Here is a 20,002-nt window from a genome sequence, read left to right as displayed (position 1 = left end):
TGTCAAACTCTGCAAACTCCGGACGTGCCACGCAGACTCTCCTCACCTTGCAAGCGGCTCCTCCAGTGATTATAGATTTGACGAATATGCCCAGGTCAGCGTGGTTCTCTTTAGATCTGTTGCCCTTGACGCTGACCCCTAACCCAGCCGAGCCCGAGTCATTCAGAGGGATTTCAAAGGTCAAAAACTCTCTCGTTCCATCCGGAGTCAATATTAAATCATATTGTTCTTCTTTCTATAGAGATAAAGGAAAGGCACAAAAGGTATAAGTTAAGGGAGGAAAAATGTATTTATTGTTTCAATATTAAAATACTTTCCCCAGTTTAATCTGAGTTTCTATTTACACTTACTCCGCCCACTGGCGCCTGATTGGACCAGACAAAATTAGGGAAGATGCTGGATTGTCAACAGTAGAAATACTGTAAGGGTAAAGCGCTTGGTAGAAAGTTTTTACGCAAATCGACCAGAGTTGAATCCGCCTTTTGCAGAACTCGCTCTACTCGCTTTTTCCATCACATGTCAGATCAGAAATGCATTTATTTTCAATAAAAATTAAGAAAATATTCAAAAAAAGGGAACAAAGTGTCTAACCTGTGTTTAATAAAAAAGTGTTTATTGGGTAGGGTTAGGTGAGGGCTTAGGGCGCCATCCATTTAATAATTCTAATAAATGTACGCTCTATGTTATCATTGCATACTGTATAATGTACAACAACACTGAGGTGCAAATAGTATCTGCAACTATTTATAAGTAAAACTAGCATCTTACTACTATTTACACTTATTGCAAAGAAAATACTTCTATGTTTACATAGTGTAAATATAATATATTGCTATTTATATTCAAGTCAAGTCACCTTTATTTATATAGCGCTTTTTACAACAGATTGTTTCAAAACAGCTTTACAGTGATAACAGGAAAATAATGCAACAAAATTGCATACTTACATAAAAAAAATATACTTTGTGCAAAAAGCAGCTATCGCTAAGAAAATATGCAATTCTTAACTAAATGTAAATAGAATATAGTTGCTATTTACACAGTGAAAATGGCATCTATTGCTATTCACACTTAGTTTAATATGCAACTATAAGTAAGAAACGCATAGGTTAATTCCACCAACATACTGTATATTCACACTTTTGCTGCGTCTGAAATGGCATCCTGTATCGTAGGTACTACATTTGGTTTGAAACTTACTGTTAAAAAAGTATGATCTGTATGGAATGAGTGTGTGTAGTGTATGAACGAAATTCAGACGTACTACAGTCCGCCATTTTGTCATTGTTATTTGACCTATGATATCAGTTATGTTGTTTCTCACCATACTGTACAAAAAACCTCTCCCGTGGCCTCATGGGAGAGTAAAGTGTCCATCGGATGCACGATTTAAAATCCCCCCGGATAAGTAGGTCATCCGGGGACTTTTTACCTAATGTTTATTTAAAAAATGTGAATTAGGACAAGCTACTGAGCTTGCATATTTTTTGCATACTATATCGCATTGAAGTAGGCATATCCCAACCTAGCGACAACTTAACCAATGGCAAGAGTTTAGGGCGGGGCTATGGGTCTGTTTCGACCAATGACAGATGAGGAAAGTGTTTACGATTGAAGAATACCTACTATTTTTGCAGTTCTACTTGGCGAACGTAAGTGTTGTAGAAATTACACACTATTTACACTATATATAATCAAAGCTGATACATGAATAACATGCTATTAAAGATCAACACAATGAATATAATATGAACACAAAAAACAAACACATTATAGCTTTCCAGTTGAATCACAGAGTGCTGAACTGAGAGGTGAGGAGATTAACACAGCAGGATCACATGACTCATTAAACAAGATGTTTACAGTGGTTTCTATGGGGAATTGTCTTGGCACCCATTAAGTGGACGATCTCCTGTTGTTCACAGGAAAATCAAATTACAGTGTAGATTCAAACCCATGATATAAATACACTTCCATATCAGTGAACATTTCAGATTTACATTGTTAGAAAATCCAAAGAAAACCAGCTTTATGCAGCAAATAGTGTGCGTATAGTGTGCATTTGGACACTACAACCGTTTCTGACTGGTCTATGAACAAGTGGACCTAGTTTAAACCTAGTAGATCATCTTGGTCACAGCTAATACACACTTTGGATCAGCTACCGTGTTCCAAAACCAGAACTTTCCATCAGGGAAGTCATTAAAAGATTGATACATTGGGGAAAAATCCACTCTCGGTAGCACTTGTATACATTAAAAGCAAAAGTAATGTGTTTAAAGAAAGGTTCAGCACACACACACACACACACCGTTGAAGAATGCCAGGTGCTTGGCTTTAGTCCAGCTGCCGAGAGCAAAGAAGCTGGAGATGAGTTATAGAGATTCAGCCAAGCATTCAGGTGAGGCCCCTATCTCTCCTTCCTTTCATAATACACCTCACACACACACACACACACACACACACACACACACACACCATCATCCCGTGCCTGAGCAGTTGCCATGGCAACCCAGGTGGCTCTCAGCAGACAATAGCAGCTCTCAGGTTAAGAACCAAGAACCAACAACCAGGTGAAGGTGCCAGGAAGAACACATGCAGCGCTAACACGGTTTTCACGCGTGTGATTTTCAGCCACTCATTTAGTTCCTATCACGCACAAGTACGCAGAGAGGACACCAGTCTTTCAGACTGACACAATGAAGTGCCTCTCACTGGCTCACTCTAGCACTGATATGCATTATGGATAGAAACAGTGCAGTTTTTGAATGAAGAAACATCTTTGCGAGTTGTAGGCCATTTCTCGACATTGTTTTTGTCGGTTACTCCATGGCAACCGAGAAACATTTTAAGCACTCGTGAGTTTCCAGAGCTGTCAGTAAAGACTAGGGCTGGGAATCAAAATTGATTTCAATTCTGGAATTGGATACTTAAGACCAGGAATGGGATAGTTATCAAATTCAAAATTAGATTCCTCTTATTGATTCCTTTGTGTGCATTTTAATGTGATTTTAAACCATTCAAGTGCAAGAAGACTCACACGCTGTTCCTGTGCTGCACAGAAAGCCGTGAGCGATTCTAAACTGAGTTCTGCGTCCTTTTGCACTTGAACGTACAAATACACACAAAAATATGTCAAAATATCCTCATAAACTCGGTTGGTTATGAACAGTTGAAAAATAAAGTGCATGTGTATCAGTATATTGGATCAGTACAGCTCTTAAAGTGACAGTAGCATAATATTCCTACTGCAGTCTCTATAAAAAGACTAATCAAACAACAAAAGACAAAGATAAATTTCACTTGTTCTTGACTGAATAACTTTTTATTCAAAACTATATTTGTAATATATATTTTATTTATAAACTGTAGAGTTGTTTTGCATTTGATTACAGTTTCTGTACCTGAATACCTAAACATATTAAAGTTAGACCGGATAAAGCCACCCGGAAATGGGAAACGGGAGAGAGAGACCGGACTGAGAACTCGTGCATTCTGCTGGGAAGAGTTTATGGAAGCGCACTTTGTTTGTTTATATTTCTTTGAGTGAATAAAAGCACTTGTCTCAGTCTGTCTTCTTCCTTCCATATCTTGAACCTTATCGCACATAACTTTGTTCAGTTGTATTCATTTGTGCGATTGCTTTTAATTACTGAGTGTTTACTTATCTTTACTAATGCTTGAAATATAAATTAGTTAGGCTAGTTTGTTTTTGCTACGGTACTTTTAAACCATATGCAAAAGCTCCTTGTGTAAGTATTCTTTATCCAGTTGATTTTTGTTCATGGTATGCAATGAAATGTTAGATGCAATACAACTTAGAATAAATCTGAATGATTTCTCTCTTTTTTTACCTAATTGGAATCGAAATTATGAATCGACAAGAATCGGAATCGATAAGCAGAAACGGAATTGGAATATTTAAAATGTAAACAATTAAATCCCTAAATGTAAAGGAACAATTACTCCCTTACTTTGATGGGCGAGTTATTTAGATGATCATATATTTATAGAGGTCAGAGATTTTGGTGCCATTCTCTCTATAATAATCCTTGGCAAAATGACAACTCTATGATACTCTAAGAATTTGTGCTGATAAATCAAAAGGAATTGAGAAAGTTCCAAGATTATATTAATAAGTCAATCAACCAAAACTTGCCGTCAAAAAGCAAGAGTGTAAGTGTAATACAGTTTGGAATGAATAACAAAACAAAACAAAACAAGTGAACAGACAAACAAATAAATGTGAGAAAGAACGAACAAAAGACTAACCAACAAAGTAATAAAGAACAAACAAAAGACAAGTAAAGGAAAAAAATCCTAAATGAATGAATGAATGAACATATGAACCTGTGTGTGAAAAGTAAAAGCACGCCTTTCCTCAACAGTTTGCATGAATGTGTGAGGCAACTTAACTATTATAATTACCTATGGTGAAATATTGCAGGCAAAAAAAAAAATACTAGTCATTTCTGTTGGTGAATCTGCGTGACCAACTTAAACCAGTTGTGAAATATGCATGCGCAAAATTACCAAATGGTGCATATTCTTATTCAAATGACTATTACGAGCGTGTTTGTTAGTGCATTAGCAGGCAGCACTGAATATAGCGGGTATAATCCTCCTGGAGTGACTTAAGATCTTGAGTAAAAGCTAAGCTCCTTTAAACAGTAAAGCACACCACCTTTGAGATCTCAGCTTCAACATGCAGTCATTCTGAAAGAAGTGGCTTTAAGCCAGCGCTACAGGTTAACAGTCTCTGACCTCAAAGTTTTATAACATGCAACAGTTTGCTTGAAGGTCTGAAATTGTGTTACAAACCGCTGGTTCATTGTCACAAGCCTTCACAACACTGTACATTTCTTTCAGACGATGGCACGTTATAAGAAGAGCATGCAGCTCGACCTGGCCCATTGTGCTCGCTACTAATTAATTCATTCATAAGCAAGACTGGATGGTGTGCATTCATTACATGCTTTTGTTTCCAGAGTGAGCTTGAATTATACTGTCAGTGCACAGACAATGAAGAGAAAAGCGCATGAGAGATAACACAGGGTCTGAACACGGTACAAACACGGAGAGAGAGAGGGAGAGGAGAGAGAGAGAGAGAGAGAGAGAGAGAGAGAGAGAGAGAGAGAGAGAGAGAGAGAGAGAGAGAGAGAGAAAGAAGAGCAGACATCTGTCGTTCACTCTCACTCCATTGGGACTGATGAGAGAGAGAGAGAGAGAGAGAGAGAGAGAGAGAGAGAGAGAGAGAGAGAGAGAGAGAGAGAGAGAGAGAGAGAGAGAGAGAGAGAGCAGACATCTGTCGTTCACTCTCACTCCATTGGGACTGATGAGAGAGAGAGAGAAATAAAGAAAGAAAGAAAGAAAGAAAGAAAGAAAGAAAGAAAGAAAGAAAGAAAGAAAGAAAGAAAAAGAAAGAAAAATGGACATAGAAACAAAAGAGAGAGAAACAAAGGAAAAACTAACTAAAAATTTTGAATAAACGGATGAAAGTGTGAAACAAAGAATAAACAAAAGATCTATTAAAGGGGTGGTAAAATGGCATTTTCACAAGATGTAAAATACATCTCTGATGTCCCCAGAGTGTGTGTGTGCGTGAAGTTTTAGCACAAAATACCCCACAGATATTTTTATATAGCATGTTAAAGTTGTCTCTTTTTGAGGGTTAACAAAATGCACCGTTTGGTGCCTGGCCCTTTAAATGCAAATGAGCTGCTGCAGAGGGCGGGGTTTCAAGAGCTCGTGTGTGTTAGCCGCTGCGATTACCTCACGCAGACACACTAAAATGACAGAAACTGTTCTGCCTTTAATGTTAAACAGAGTCAGACAAAGATGGAGAGACTCAAGAAGAAGTGAAACATGTAGAATGCAACAGGACGTCTCTGAATGGTTAGTTGATTAATTTATGTTGCTGATGTGGAGTTAACTATCTTCAATTAGCATATCCTGTCATGATAATCTATAAATCGCTCGTATAGGAACTGTTGTGAGATGCACATAGAGTGTCGTTTTATTGCATGTGAAAAGAAGGATGCTAAAGTTTGAGCTGACTCACAAATACACTCTCATACAACAACTTTTCCTCTTCTCAACATGGACTGCGTGTTCCGGGGGCGGGGCTTATGTACATTTTAGGGTTACTGATGTCACTAACCCCGGTAGGAATGTGGTGTAGTCCCTAACTGCCGTTGTTTGTAGACCTTTTCTTTAAAAGCAAATATCTCCCTTTGCTTTGATGTTTGATCCAGATGTTGTTTATGCTCAAACAGCAACATTACACACTAGCTAAAGTTAGAAAAGTGAAATCATACTTTACCACCCCTTTAAAATAAAAAATACTTTCAAAACAACTAACAGAAGTGTTATTGAATGAAAAACAAACAAACAAACAAACAAACCAAAACAAAAGTCTAAACACATTCAAAATAAACAACTAACGAAAAGGATGAACAAATTTAGATTAAGTGAAGACAACAAAAAAGAAACAAGGGAAGGAAGAACAAACAAAAACCTAACACAGTATGAAAATAAAAAATGTAAGTAAGAAAGAAAGAAAAAGAACACAAAACTAAAAACATATGAAGAAACGAATAAACAAGAAATATAGAACAAAAAAGATCTAATGAAAGAAATAAACACTTTAAAAAAAATAATGAATGAACAAACAAAACAAAACAAAAAAACAAAACAAGAAAGAAACACTTTCAAAAACAATGAACAGAAGAAAGAATAAAGTATTGAACGAACAAACAAACCAAAAACAGAACTCAACTATTCAAAATAAACAACAACTGAAGACAGCAAAAAACAAAAACAAATGAGAGGCGTTTTCTTGCGGGGTTTTTTCTTTACGTTTTGCGTTGCCCTAAGAGTCTTTGCGTTCGCTCGGAAAGAAATCAAAGTTTCTCGGGGGAACGAGATAATGCAAAAGCATTGACATGTGAAAAATGAAAAATCGTTTAAAAGCATTGACAAATAATTTCGTTAGCCTCATAGCATAATTGCCTAGCATAAAAACATTGAAATATGACTTAGGCAATTATGCTATGAGGCTAACGAAATTATATGTCAATGCTTTTAAAAACGTATACGTTTTTATTCCTTCCTTTAAAGGCTCCATTAAAAAAAAACTAAAGAAAGAATGAACAACATTACAGAAGGAATGAAGGAATTAATAAAACAAGGAAAAGAAAGAAATGAAAATATAAATATTGCTCTCTGGCTTCAAACTGCTGCAAAGGTTTGAAACAATTAGCAAGGCTGAAACTTTCTCGCCCAAACGGGGAAACGAAATAAAGGTCATTGGAAATGAATTTAAGAGGCTAAAAGAAATCAGTCAAGTATGTAATTGCAAAGAAGGCCTGTGCATGATAAGTAACATGAAATTTCTCACCACTGTTTCTTTGGCCCGCCACCTTCTGATAAAGCCCGCATATTAAACACTGACTAATGCACATTCAAGACTTTCAGGTACAATTAGACCCAAAGACAAGAGAAAGAGAGAGAAAAAGAGATTAGATGAGACTCTGAAAGCGAGGAGGGAAAGAACTGTCAGCACCTAAAGTGAAGGTGACACGAATGGTTGGAGAGGTGAAGCCAATCACCTCATTTACACATTTTTACAAGGAATCACATTCCCAATGAAGAAGGTCAAACGAAAAAACTGAAAAATGTTTGCAACACCACTTTGATTATACGTAATGAGCTGACAATACACCTACAGCAGACTTTATGTCTCATAATCAGCCTATTTTTGATCACTACCAGTGTTTTGTTGTACATATAAACACGTTCTGCTACGAGGAGAACAGCGAGTCCGAGACCTAACTGTGCTTGACTTCACCACATGCTCTCAGCAAGCTCTCATGTCCCAAACCGGCTCTAATCTGGCGTGTTTATCAGGCCCGTACAGCGCTAGAGCAGCGCACGCTCCATATGAACAGCTAGGCTAATTGCTGTCACAGCTGAGAGAAAAAAGTGCTAAGCAAAAACAGGTGGCAGCTCAAAACTGTTTTGTGAAACAAAAACGCTAGCAGAATGCTATTGTCTTCCGATGCACTTTGCAATATTAGGTTTAATTATGGTAGTGCTTGGCTTGGGGTTTAGCACCGCAAACTGCTATGTTGTAAATGCAACCCACAAAAGCGCTGGTGACGGGGGGGGGGGGGGGGGGGGGGGCAAACAGGGAAAGGGGAAACAACAAGGGAACATTTTCAAGGGAAGTAAAAGGGGTTTGAACAAGCAATTGAACTTTAAGCGTGCCAGTCTGGCTAATGGAGACGGTTGTGGTAATTTTCACAGTAGGGATGCCAGGGTTTGTGCTTAAAGAGAGAGTGGCTCTCAATGCTCGACTATCCTGAAAAACACACGGGCTCTGGGAGGAGAAGAGACGGGGATGAGCGGGTAATGGATGTCACATTTTCCGCTTTGGAGGTTTTTTGACCCGCGGTGTCAAAACCAGCGTTTATGAGGACACCTTCAGGACATATGAATCAGCATTGATTTCTGATTGTAGTTTCAGACTTGCTTGAATTTCTGTTCATTTATTGTAGCGCTGTAACTCCATGCAGAACTTTAGTTTTACCTTCTTTCAACCTGTTGTTAGTTCCAACATAGGAGTCACACCACTTAATAATGATTTAATTTACAATAATTGTGTCTCATTTTCACCCAGAGATGCATGCTGATATATTATTACCATGTAAGTCTACATAACGGTGTGAGGAATCGAATGGTTTGCGTATGCAAGATTTCTTGCGTCTTACAAAAAGAAATAAGTTACCATACAGACCTTGTTGAGAACTTTCAAAGACTTTTCATTTTTCCTCAGTGAATAAGTGGTCAGTGATTTAAGGGTCTTACAGTACAGGCAGGAGTGAGAGAGAGAGCCAAGGTCCCAGTGAACGTGATAATTCAGGCGCTGTTAAAAAAGACTGCCAAGTCCCAAATACATCCTGATAGCGATCTTGGCTCCGTTCTCATGTTACCGTCACGGCATCTCAGATGAAACACTCATGCTAACGGCTGCCAGGATGGAGACTGGGACTTTTACACCGCGTAAGCAGGAGTTGTGGCGAGTTACCTCACTGTGACTAAGATGAGAACTAAGAAGAGGACGTTGACAGACAGATCATTATATCAGAAGCTCTTTTAGAGAAGAACACGCCGCCCAGGATAAAGAGACGAGGCCATCAGACTGTGACTTCCACTGACAGTTTGGTCTTCGTCTTATTAATTCTCTCTGAGGGTTTCGGAGGGGTGGAGACAGACGGGATGCGGTCAGGGATCTGACAGATGAAACAAACCGGCTGTAATTTGGGTCGAAACCACAGAGACACACCCATTGAATAAGAAAGGGGCCAATTATCTTAATCAACCTGTGCCCTCCTGCCCAAGCGCACTTCCTCGACTGCCCGTTGCTATGGAAACAGTCAGATGGGATGAAAACAAAACCGATCTGGACACACGCAGCGTAGAGCCTTTTGCCGGTAAAACTCACATTAGAGTGTCATTTCTGTTTCTGGAGCGGCTCGTCAGCAATCAGAGCTGAAAAACACTCGTCTGCAATCAACACACACACACACACCAGTCTTAAAATCACAGCAGACCTGCGCACAGCTGTGGATACAACATATCCTGCAAAAAATTTCATTTGAGGCCTTGTCCACATTAAGGCCACAGTTACACATAGCCGGGTATCTAGAGAAACTAATATTTCCCCCCCTCCGTTTTCACTAATAACATCGTGCACACAACATCGTTTTCAAAAAAGCTGTCATTTACATCAACCCGCATAAATATGCAGTCGAGCGCCATCATAACTATGCCAAACCGGGCGCTCACGTGACGTTAAGCATTTTCTGGCGGATAATGTGACGTTTGAGAACCTAAAACCCCGTTTCTCACAGTTGACATGGAGACACATAACCGGCGTTATCAGAAATCTCCATTTTGGCCGGAGTTTTTAGAAATAATCATTTTCTGTGATAAAAACGGGGTTTTCGTGTAAATGAGAGGCCAAACCGCAGGGGAATATCTGTGTCTTCCCTTCGTGTAAACAGGGAATAAGACGTTTTCGTTTGAAAGCGCATCTTTTTCTCTCCGGTTCGGCCTTCTGTCCACGCTGAGACTTTTCGTGTTGTAGTGCGGACTGTCAAAACGGAAGTATTTAAGACAATGACGTAAGTTTAGTCAAATGATGCCTATTGAACCCATAGATATTACTCATGTTTATACCGATATTGTGCCTGTTATGTGCTATTCACTTTCACACAGTTGCCTAAATATGTTACTTTGCACACTCTTCATATCACAGTCCTGCAAAGATAACAGAAAACTCACTCGCATTTGCTGTCCTGCGGCAAAACATGAACGCAGTCGCGTTTTAGACCGAACCGTGACAGTGAAACCTGGACACATAAGTGACTGGGGGATATTCCTAAATAAAATTATCCTGTCAAAAGAATTGAGTGATAACTTTATTATTTATTTTTCCGGCTGTATTATCTCAGTGAGCTTTTGTGAGGTTTTACACATGCGCAGTATAAGGTGAATTTAGCGTTTTCAGACGTTTTCCAAAAGTTTCTCATCCACACTGAAACGCCTGAAAACGCTAGTGTGGACGGAGAGCGTTTTTAAACGAAAACACCGTTTTCAAATGTATCCGGATTAATGTAGACGTACCCTAAATTAGTAAAACTTACAAGGAAACACTTCTGTACTGCTTAATGCATACTGTTCTATGCTGTGTACTGCATACTTCATTTAATAGTATGAAAATCCTCTCATTTTTTTCTCTTATCTGGTGAAAATTTCAAATGTAAAAAGTAAAATGTCTGTAAAAAGGCTTTATACATTCCATAGCATTTTATGAATAAAAATAATCAATTACATGTATGAATTCAGATTTGGTCGGTTTTCGCACATTTTGCGTTTTCAAATGTTAGAAAAAAATAGACTGAGGGAGTCCATTTACTCTCCATTCACTCTCCCCTCCAGAAAGAAAGAAAGAAACAACAGAAACTAACAAAGAACAAATAAAAGATCGAACAAAGCAAAAAATAACCCAACTTTTGAAACAAACGAAAAATGCTAACAAAGGGTATACGTTTATGAACGATCAAACAAACAAAGAAAGAAGTGGATGTTTTTTACTATGTGATGAAAATGTTGTATATTTTAAATTTACAAAAAAAGTAGATAGATGCATAAATTGTACATACATTTTATTCATAGCATTTTAAGTATAAAAACAATTAAAAGTATTGATTTAATAATAATAAAATTTGGTCTGTACTGGCTGTCCATAATTAATCATTTAAAAAATAAATCATACATTGAAAAATATTAAATTATAATAAATACATTACAAAGCAGTGCGTTTTAAGAAAGAAAAAAAACTTTATTAAGGGGAAATTAGTTTTTTGTAAATTTTAGACTTTTTTTTAAAGATTAAATTAAAAAAATCTTAAATTTCAAAGTATGTTAAATTTCAAAGCATCAAAAATGTAGACAATGATGACATATGTCCGCACTACATTACAATTGGTCTTATTGCTTAAACCTATTTGCACTCAGAATTGTGATTGTCATGTTACTTCCTAGCATACATTTAACTTTATAAGTGTATGTTTTAAAAGTTCAGCTTCTTTTAACTTGACAATCATGGTGTGAAGCTCAACAACAGAGAGATGTACTGCAACAGACAAAAAATTCAATTTTACACATGTTTACTTGACGTGTTGACGGACACAACAATGTGTCCAGTGTTTCATGCTGATGCTGAAAACATGTGCATTTCTCTTAGATATATCATACAAGAGGAAGATGTGCATGACATGCCATACTGCATACTACTTCCTTTAAAAGCAGTAGGTAGTAAGTATGCCATAGTGAACACACTCATGCTGTCAGTGTTTTAAGGCTGTGTGTGTATGATTGCTACAGCTCTTGGGCAATCACAGGCACTTGTTGAGCAGGAACAAACATACTTCCAACTTTCCAGAGCTCACAAAAGAGCTCCCTCAACAATTCCCATCAACACATCCAGCAATCTCTCATTTAACAGCAGCTCTAGTGTCCAGGTAACATGCTGATTTGATTTCTTCCCCCTGTGAGTTACTAAAGTTTCCCACATCCAGTGAACAGATTCGAGACAAATATGGCAGCATGGGGAAATAAATGTTGTGACTTGCCCTTTCTGTTGGCACTGGAAAAGACCAAGTACACAGAGTGCGAGTGTACAAAGTGATTCTGAAAAACGAAGATATTATCTGCTGAGAATAATTGTGACCATTTGAGAAAACAAAAGTTGCATTGTTGTTGTCGATTCCTAACAATTTAGCATTCACAAAATCCTTCCAAACCACAATTAAAAATAGAAAGGCTCCTCAGTGAAGTGAGAGAAATTGGAACATAACAGGAAATGAGCAACAATAACTCAATAACAATAACTTGCATTTTTCTGAAACAAGTTCTGAAAAACAGCAGATTTTCAGATGACTGGCAAAATAGGCGTCACTCTCGGGATATCAAGCCAACTCATCAGCGGTATTAAAATAGAACCTGTCACACATTTGTCTGGATCTGGCCTCAATAGACACCATAAATCCAACTGTCAGTAGACATCAGCGTTTAAATTAATTGCGCAATTAAGATTCTCTTAGCTTGGCAGATTCAGCCTCTAATGGATCCGTGAAAAGTCTGAACTGGTCATGAAGAGGAATTTAATGTAGTGTTTAATTACTATTCTGTGCCGAGCTGAAACGACGTTCCCGTACACGCTGTCATCTGGACCGTTTTGCCAGATTTTGCATTGGATTGACGAGTTGCGGTTATTGAACAAGCCAAAAGTCGTGAGCATCTACTCCAACTTGGAGAGAGTTGCAATTGACTACAGATGGGTGCATTATTGGAACATCAAAACAAAAAGCTCATCGTCATTCATAGGGTTATTTTCTGGGAAGTTGAGTCTAAAAATAATGCATTTCAAGCTTTGACATCAAGTTTTTCAAACAAACCAACTCAAAACTGCTCAGAGATTTCCTTCTGATCTATCAAGTTTACCATGAACAAATTCAACAAGCTCAATGGAGACTTCCTGTGGTCAAGACTACAGGTGTGTGTCACAATTGGATTTGGGTTTTGTTTCATATCATTTATTTTGTAATTCGGGCTTAGTCTAGGGCTGAATCAGAAATCACCCCTTAAACCCTCAATCCCTATTCCCTAGATTAGTCCACTAATACTGATCACTTGAAGGACTGAATGAAAACGAGGGAACGAATTCAGACGTTCTTTAAGTATACATTGGCTGTAAACTTGATATTGCGGTGCAAATTGGGATATAATGAGTGCACTCAATAACGCCCACTATGGTTTCGGACACCACTACTATGGATGTCTCCTTGAATAATGCCCTATATGAGGGTATATATTGTGACATGTTCAATCCTGAAAGAAAACTCAAGTCTACAATGAGTAAAGTTTCAGGGAGTTCAGAAACACTGAGACTGATATGGAGAATAACTCCCGCTGGAGCGAATTTGTAACTTTGCAGAGCTTTGAGCTCATGCTCAAACAGCAACAATACACACTTAAGAAAGTTGAAAATGTAAAAAAAAAAAAAAAAAAAAACCTTAATAGAACCCATTTAAGGAAGTTTAATGTATTTCATAGTGAGGTGCATTCTTGTTCAAAAATAGCTTAACGGTAGCAAACAGAATCAAACTGAACACAGGAGTCTCCAGGAAAAAAGTTGGACTATTATGTCATTAATACAACACTTTAAAAACACAATGCTGGTGGTAGAACACTCAATAATAATAATAATAATAATAATAATAATAATAATAATAATAATAATAATAATAATAATAATAATAATAATAAATGATGCACAACAGAAAGGGTAATATGGTGTTATCACTTTGACTGGGTATTGTGAAGGTTAAGAACTGACAAATAAGTTCTTTATCTACTTAAGAGCTTGACTGATGGACGGCAGCGGTGATGTGAGGCCAGGCTTTTATTCCGTCACACTGCAGCGTTTGTGTCCCAAACCAGACCACAAAACACTGGCCAAAACATTGTGAAGTTGCTACCTCTTCCAAGTACTAGGGTACTTGTGTGCATCCCCAGTCAAAACACTATATTGCTACCGGTTACTTGACTGAACATGCTAATGTCAATCAACACGCCTCATCTTTAGCCAAAGCTTTGGATGAAATTCCTATTTATTTTGGTTCCTTTGTTTCCTCGTCTCTGGTGTGGTTGAAAACTTCACAATGACTTCTTTCTTTTGCAGAAGAGAAGGTGATATATAATCTCTGCTTATCACTGTGGCTTAGCAGCGGTCGCAAACACACACGTCTTCTGAGTGCTCGCAGCAGTGCACACTGGGAGATCAAAAGGAAAGTTAAACTGCGGCCAGTGAAGACCAGACAGCAGGCAGAAGAACGCGGTGGGCTTTATGTTTACAAGATGGAATTGCTTGTGTGTGTGTGTGTGTGTGTGTGTGGTGTTGTTTTAATGCTCTCACGCCGCTGGCCACATTAGTGTGCCGGATAATTGCGTTTTCTGACATGAATAATTCAGCAGCAGGGTGTTTGTCAGGTCTCGGAGTGTATTCGTGTGTCTCAGCGAAGTGGCAAGGTAAGATTTCATCAAGTGCAGAATGTCTGTCAAAACACGTTTGCTCCCTCGCCGCTGTTGTCAGTTCTCTTTTTTTCCCTTCTTTTCTCCACAGTGGAGTTTTTGATGGCTCCCTGAGATGCCTATCACATCTCTCATTCTTTCCCTCTCTCTCCATCTTCTGGCCTATCCGTCTCCTGCTGTTTCGCTCTCCCTCCCTCTCCTCCCGATCCTCCCACTTTCATCATTTATCCTTCTCCTTCACCCTCTTGCTCCCTCAGCATCAACCGCATTACCCACCGCTCCTCTGACATCCTTTTTCCCTTTCTGAAACACAAACAATTGTTTTATATTCAAGGCTCACTTCCAATTCCGAAATAAATAAACCTGATGCAAATGTTAAGATGACAAGATGTCAGACGTCACAGTCGTGGAGTGCCAACGGACTGTTCACTGCCCATTTCAAGCATGTTGGAGCACAAAATGGAGTTCTTGCGAAATCCAATCTGATTAGCTTTGCTAAATTTCCGGGAGTTTGTGTATACATGTTTCTTATTGAACGACGGAAAACAAAGCCCTGTTTACAAGTCCACAGACTTCTTCAATGGCCCATGTCCAAAGAACAACTTGTTGGTAGATTTGCCAAAGTTTGTGACGTACATGTCCCATTTCAAATGAAACAAACTGACATAAAAAAAAACGTCAACTAACTGGCCAAATCTAAAGGCCCCAATATACTTTCTCCATTTCATCAGGGGCCTTAAGTGATTGAATTGGAATAAGCTGCAATGTAGACACGAGATTATGCTTGCTAAAGTCTTATTATGTGAGACTAAACTCTGTTCCAAAGCCTAGTCAGGCTTCATAGGCAGCTACTTTATAATCAAGGCTTGACATTAACTTTTTTGCTCACCAGCATCTGTGGCTAGTGGTTTTCCAAAGTTACTAGCCACTCAGCATTTTTTACTGGCCACAATTTTGACATTGATACCATGTGGAAAAACTGCTATATAGATATTTTAATATTATCTCATAATTTGGCAGCAGGTATTTTAGGCTGCTGTCACTTTAAGACCAGACACATGGATCCATGATACTGTTACACATGCATTTTCTTTCTCAACGGTTTATGTTCACTTAAAACATAACTGACTGTGTTTATGCGAATACTCGCCAAGACTGGTGTTCTGACATTATCCTGTGTGTATTTGACTGTTTAAGCACAATAAGAAAAATAAATGAGCACTGAGGGTAATGAGTATTGGAAGCGTTTTAGACATTTCAGTATCAGTATTGAAAAATCTCTATTTTTGACAACACTGCATTGCACTTAATTTATTATTTCAGATGCCTTTTTAAAAGACTACAATTGAAAAATGTATATATAACATGTAAAATTCAACCTGTCAAAGTGGCTAGTAGGAGTGACTGTGTTACACACGACTGCTGAAATACACAGGCATTCGGTGGGTTGGTGGGTGTTAATGTCATGGCCTATGTGTGTAAGGCAGCATTATAACAAATATGGAACTGAGTGAGTGACTGATTTGAAGAACACATTTAAGTATTCCACTATGCTGCTTTTCCTTTGTTTTTCTATCTAAACACATGCTAGATGGACATGTTTGACTGTTGGTTTCTTGACACACGACACAGCGTTTCAAGTTCAAGTTTTATCTAATCTTTTTTTTTTAAACGGCTCTCTAAACCTTGATTTTTTTTCACTCCACTGTTCTTTGTCTATTCCAATAGAGTTTGACTTTAGTATTCAAAAGTCTGACACCGTGTTGATGTGCCAAAGTGACCATAAATCCACGTTTTCTCCGTGTCAGTAGCGCAGACGTGAATAATATGTCAGAACCAGAACAAGGTATCAGTTTGCCGTCGGTGACTCATCACACAATCACTGATTATAATGAGATCTATTAGCTTGTGTCCGGTGTAGACACTGTGTGAAACCAGACCGACGCTGCCGAAGGTGCCGGGAACAATCACACTTGGGCCAAGGTTCTGTGAAAACCCCCTTACACAAAGACTTTCCATTAGGACTTTAGTAAAGGCCTGTTCGCACAAAGGACGATAAGTATAATTATAAATGTATAGTTCTAAATCATTATAAAACAATTGTAGTGCACCGCACAACTATAACTATAATGGCACGGATAAAGAATTGTGGTTGGAATCACTTTTTTGAATGATTTTTTCCAGCTGATAAATGATAAAAACATTAACAGGTAATCAGAATCCATGATATACAGTAGCGGCCAAAAGTGATGTCTGGAGGGCATATTTGTTAGGGCTGCAGCTATCGATTCTTTTTGTAATCGATTAATCTAGCACTTAATCGATCGATTAATCGAGTAATCGGATAATTTTTTGTGTGTTTTTAAACAACTAAAACAAATAATGCATAACGAAAATGATGTGGCTGTAAAATGATCAAGCGTTTGGCTTTTATTTCTCAAAAAAAAAAAAAAAAAAAACTTATTCCAACTCCAACATTTGCCTCCAAAACTAGGCCTATTTATTGCAATTTTTACCCATTTAGTATAAGTGCCAACAATGTTCTATGCTCAATTACTTTGGTAGCCAATTAAAATGTCTTCCCCAAAAGTACGAGTGGATTTGGAGAAGCAGGCTGGGGAATTTCATTTTTTGTTGTTGTCTGTAACTATTTGGAAGACGTGACATACAAACAAGGTCTCGCAAAGACTGCAATACAATATTTGTTCCTCCATCACGTCGCGGTGTATACAGTGAATGCATGCTGAAATTACTTGTTGCGTGGCTACATGAAAGTTTAAGCATATGTGATGCATTGCCGCAATTGATCTGACTGGCGCGTGAGAGAGACGAGGGTGCATGTGCGTGTGTGTATGCGTGTGTGTCTGTGTGTGTGTGTGTGTGTGTGTGTGTGTGTGTGTGTGTGTGTGTGTGTGTGTGTGTGTAAGTCAAGCGGTTCACACACCGAACGCAACTTAAATTATTTGCGCGAGTAGATTACATACAAAGTCAGTGCAAAGAAGCGAATAGACGCATCATTCGCGCCGGGCGTCGCGAATGACGCGAACGTCTTCCGCGCACGTTGAAAAATTTTAACTCGAGCGAATGTTTAAGCGTCTAAGATATTTTGTATTTTGACGCGTATTTTGACGCTCTATTCGCGTTCGGTGTGAACAGACCATTAGGTTATGTTTCAGTGACGCTTGGTGAGAGCATAGAGTGGATGTTTTCGGTTCAGATTCTGAATCATTGAAGTCGTACTGTTGTGGTATGCAGGTCTACTTCGCAGTAGACACATTGTACCTTGTTCTCTTCCTTTTTAAGTATGTAATGATCCCAAACTTTAGACATTCTCTGCCGTTTATGGACATCTTTACTCTCCGCCATCGTGCCAAATAAATTCAAAATGTATCACGCGCTATAGTATAGATCCGCGTATAGTGAATTACATTTTACATAGGAATTTAACGAGGCTTCGAGGCAGAGTTCTTGCCTCGAGGAATTTTTGTAATCGAGTAACTCGAGGAATCGTTTCAGCCCTAATATTTGTTCTTTATTATTCAGTTCATTTAAACCATCAAAAATGTAATATATATTTTGTTGGTTATTTTATGTGTTCATAATTTCTTTGTATGACAGTGTGGCCAAAAATTATGTCGGCACATTTAGACTCCAAGCACAACTATGGAATATGGTTACAAAATCTTTTAAAAAAATTTTTTTTTAATAATTTTTCAAAGAAGGGTGAAGTAGTCAATTTTCCTAGGCCGGGCATCACTTTTGGCCACCAATGTGATTATAGTTATCTTTATAGTTATTGTTCTTGTTGTGAACAGCCCTTAAGACTGACCCAAATGTGTCAGCGAGTCTCAATCTACCTGTCAGGAGCAGCAAACAAAAGCAACAACTCAGTTGTTTAAAGATCAGTAATCTCATGAGTATGAGACACTTTGAGTGGCACATGACCTATAATTGCACTCAACTAACACCAGCCCAGAGTGCAGAAGACTCCAAGGACAACACTTCATCGATTCCTCTTTGGAGTTCACTGAACATGCCTCCTTCTCTCGCTTCTCTTTCTCTTTTTCTCTAAAGGGCGAGGGCTGGCCGGGGGCATCAAAGCTCATTTTTCTGCGGTTCCCTCAGGACTGGACTTCGGCTGTGAGCAAAGGTTAAAGCTGACGCCCCTATCAATAAGTCACTGCCTCTGCCAGCCCGCATTTGATGCTCACACTTTCGTAAAATGTCTGCAATTCCCTAGACGTCTGGAAGGCTAATCGCATGCATGCAGATAAATGAAAATAAATAAATAAATAAGATCCCTCAGCGTGTTAGGGGTTAGAGCCAACAATGTCCAATTTCGCTCTATTACTTTCTCGCACATTGTCATTATGCTAATTTGAGGTTAATTGTGTCACGTCTTTAAATATAAAAAAGCACAAGGTAAGTACTTGGCAGTGTTGATTTATTAGACTGTAACCTGTCACTGTGGCAGAGCATGTCACTCAGTCTTTTGATTTAGAACTTCCTGGATGATGCGTTAATGGTCCGGCACTGTGATTGGCTCACATGACAACCTTCCCATATCATCATATAAAACCACCACACTCTCTCTCTTTTTTTCTCTCCGCCTCTCTTTTTTCTCTCTCTCTCTCTCGCTCCCTCACGCACATCTACAAAATGGCATCAATAACTGTCCGCTGTCCTCTCTCTCTCCACTTTATTTGCAATAACTGTCAGCGGTGGAGCGATGCTTTTGTAATCTGATTTTTATGAACATACTTGTATGGATTATTGAGATCCTTTAATGCCTGAACCGGGTGCGTTGCAAAGCTAAAGCCTCCTGAATGTTAATATGACAATAAGAGTAATGAAGCATCCAACAGTTTATCTCTTCCCTCTCTTTCTCTCTTCCCACCCCTGTCGTTCGGATGTCTTAAACTCCAAATTTTAAGGGGGAGTTGATGAGAAACGAGGTGGAGTGGGAGAGTTTGTGAAAGTGTGTCTTCATGATGGCGTCTTTAATCTCATCTTGCCTGAGCCAAGGAAAGAAAGTCAAAGCTCATCTCCAACCACTCCATCAGCCCAAAAATCAATACCGTATGGGAACATTGCATTTGATTATTTTGCAAACATTATGGGAACATTCTCTGAACATTCTGAAACAAGAACATTAAAAAAACATTTCAGACAAAAATTCCATGAACGATGTATTAATATTGTTGTGCTAATGATTTGAGAACATTAATAAAGACCAGACAACTTTGAACAAACATTTTATTCATGTTTCTGGAAGAATGTTTGTTCATAACTTAGAGAGAACCTTGCCAGAACGTTAGTCAAAGTTCAGAGAATATTCCCT

General features: G+C 38.5%; 1 protein-coding gene across 1 annotated transcript in view; it reads right to left on the bottom strand.

Annotated features, from left to right (window-relative positions):
* The window catches only part of LOC143754089 (partitioning defective 3 homolog), a gene marked incomplete at its 3' end in the record, with an annotated part of 255,804 nt that overhangs the window by 18,650 nt on the left and 217,152 nt on the right, over positions 1-20,002 (bottom strand). The window contains exon 12 of the mRNA XM_077247004.1: positions 47-235. Within this exon, the coding sequence (XP_077103119.1) occupies positions 47-235 (189 nt within the window). The remainder of the gene's footprint in view (positions 1-46; positions 236-20,002) is intronic.

This window comes from Siphateles boraxobius, unplaced genomic scaffold, assembly GCF_051911475.1.
Source record: "Siphateles boraxobius isolate OS27281-9 unplaced genomic scaffold, OSU_SipBor_1 295, whole genome shotgun sequence".
In the NCBI taxonomy this organism is placed as follows: Eukaryota; Metazoa; Chordata; class Actinopteri; order Cypriniformes; family Leuciscidae; genus Siphateles; species Siphateles boraxobius.
The sequence above is the reverse complement of the archived record's forward strand: the minus strand, read 5'-3'. Positions and strand labels throughout refer to the sequence as shown.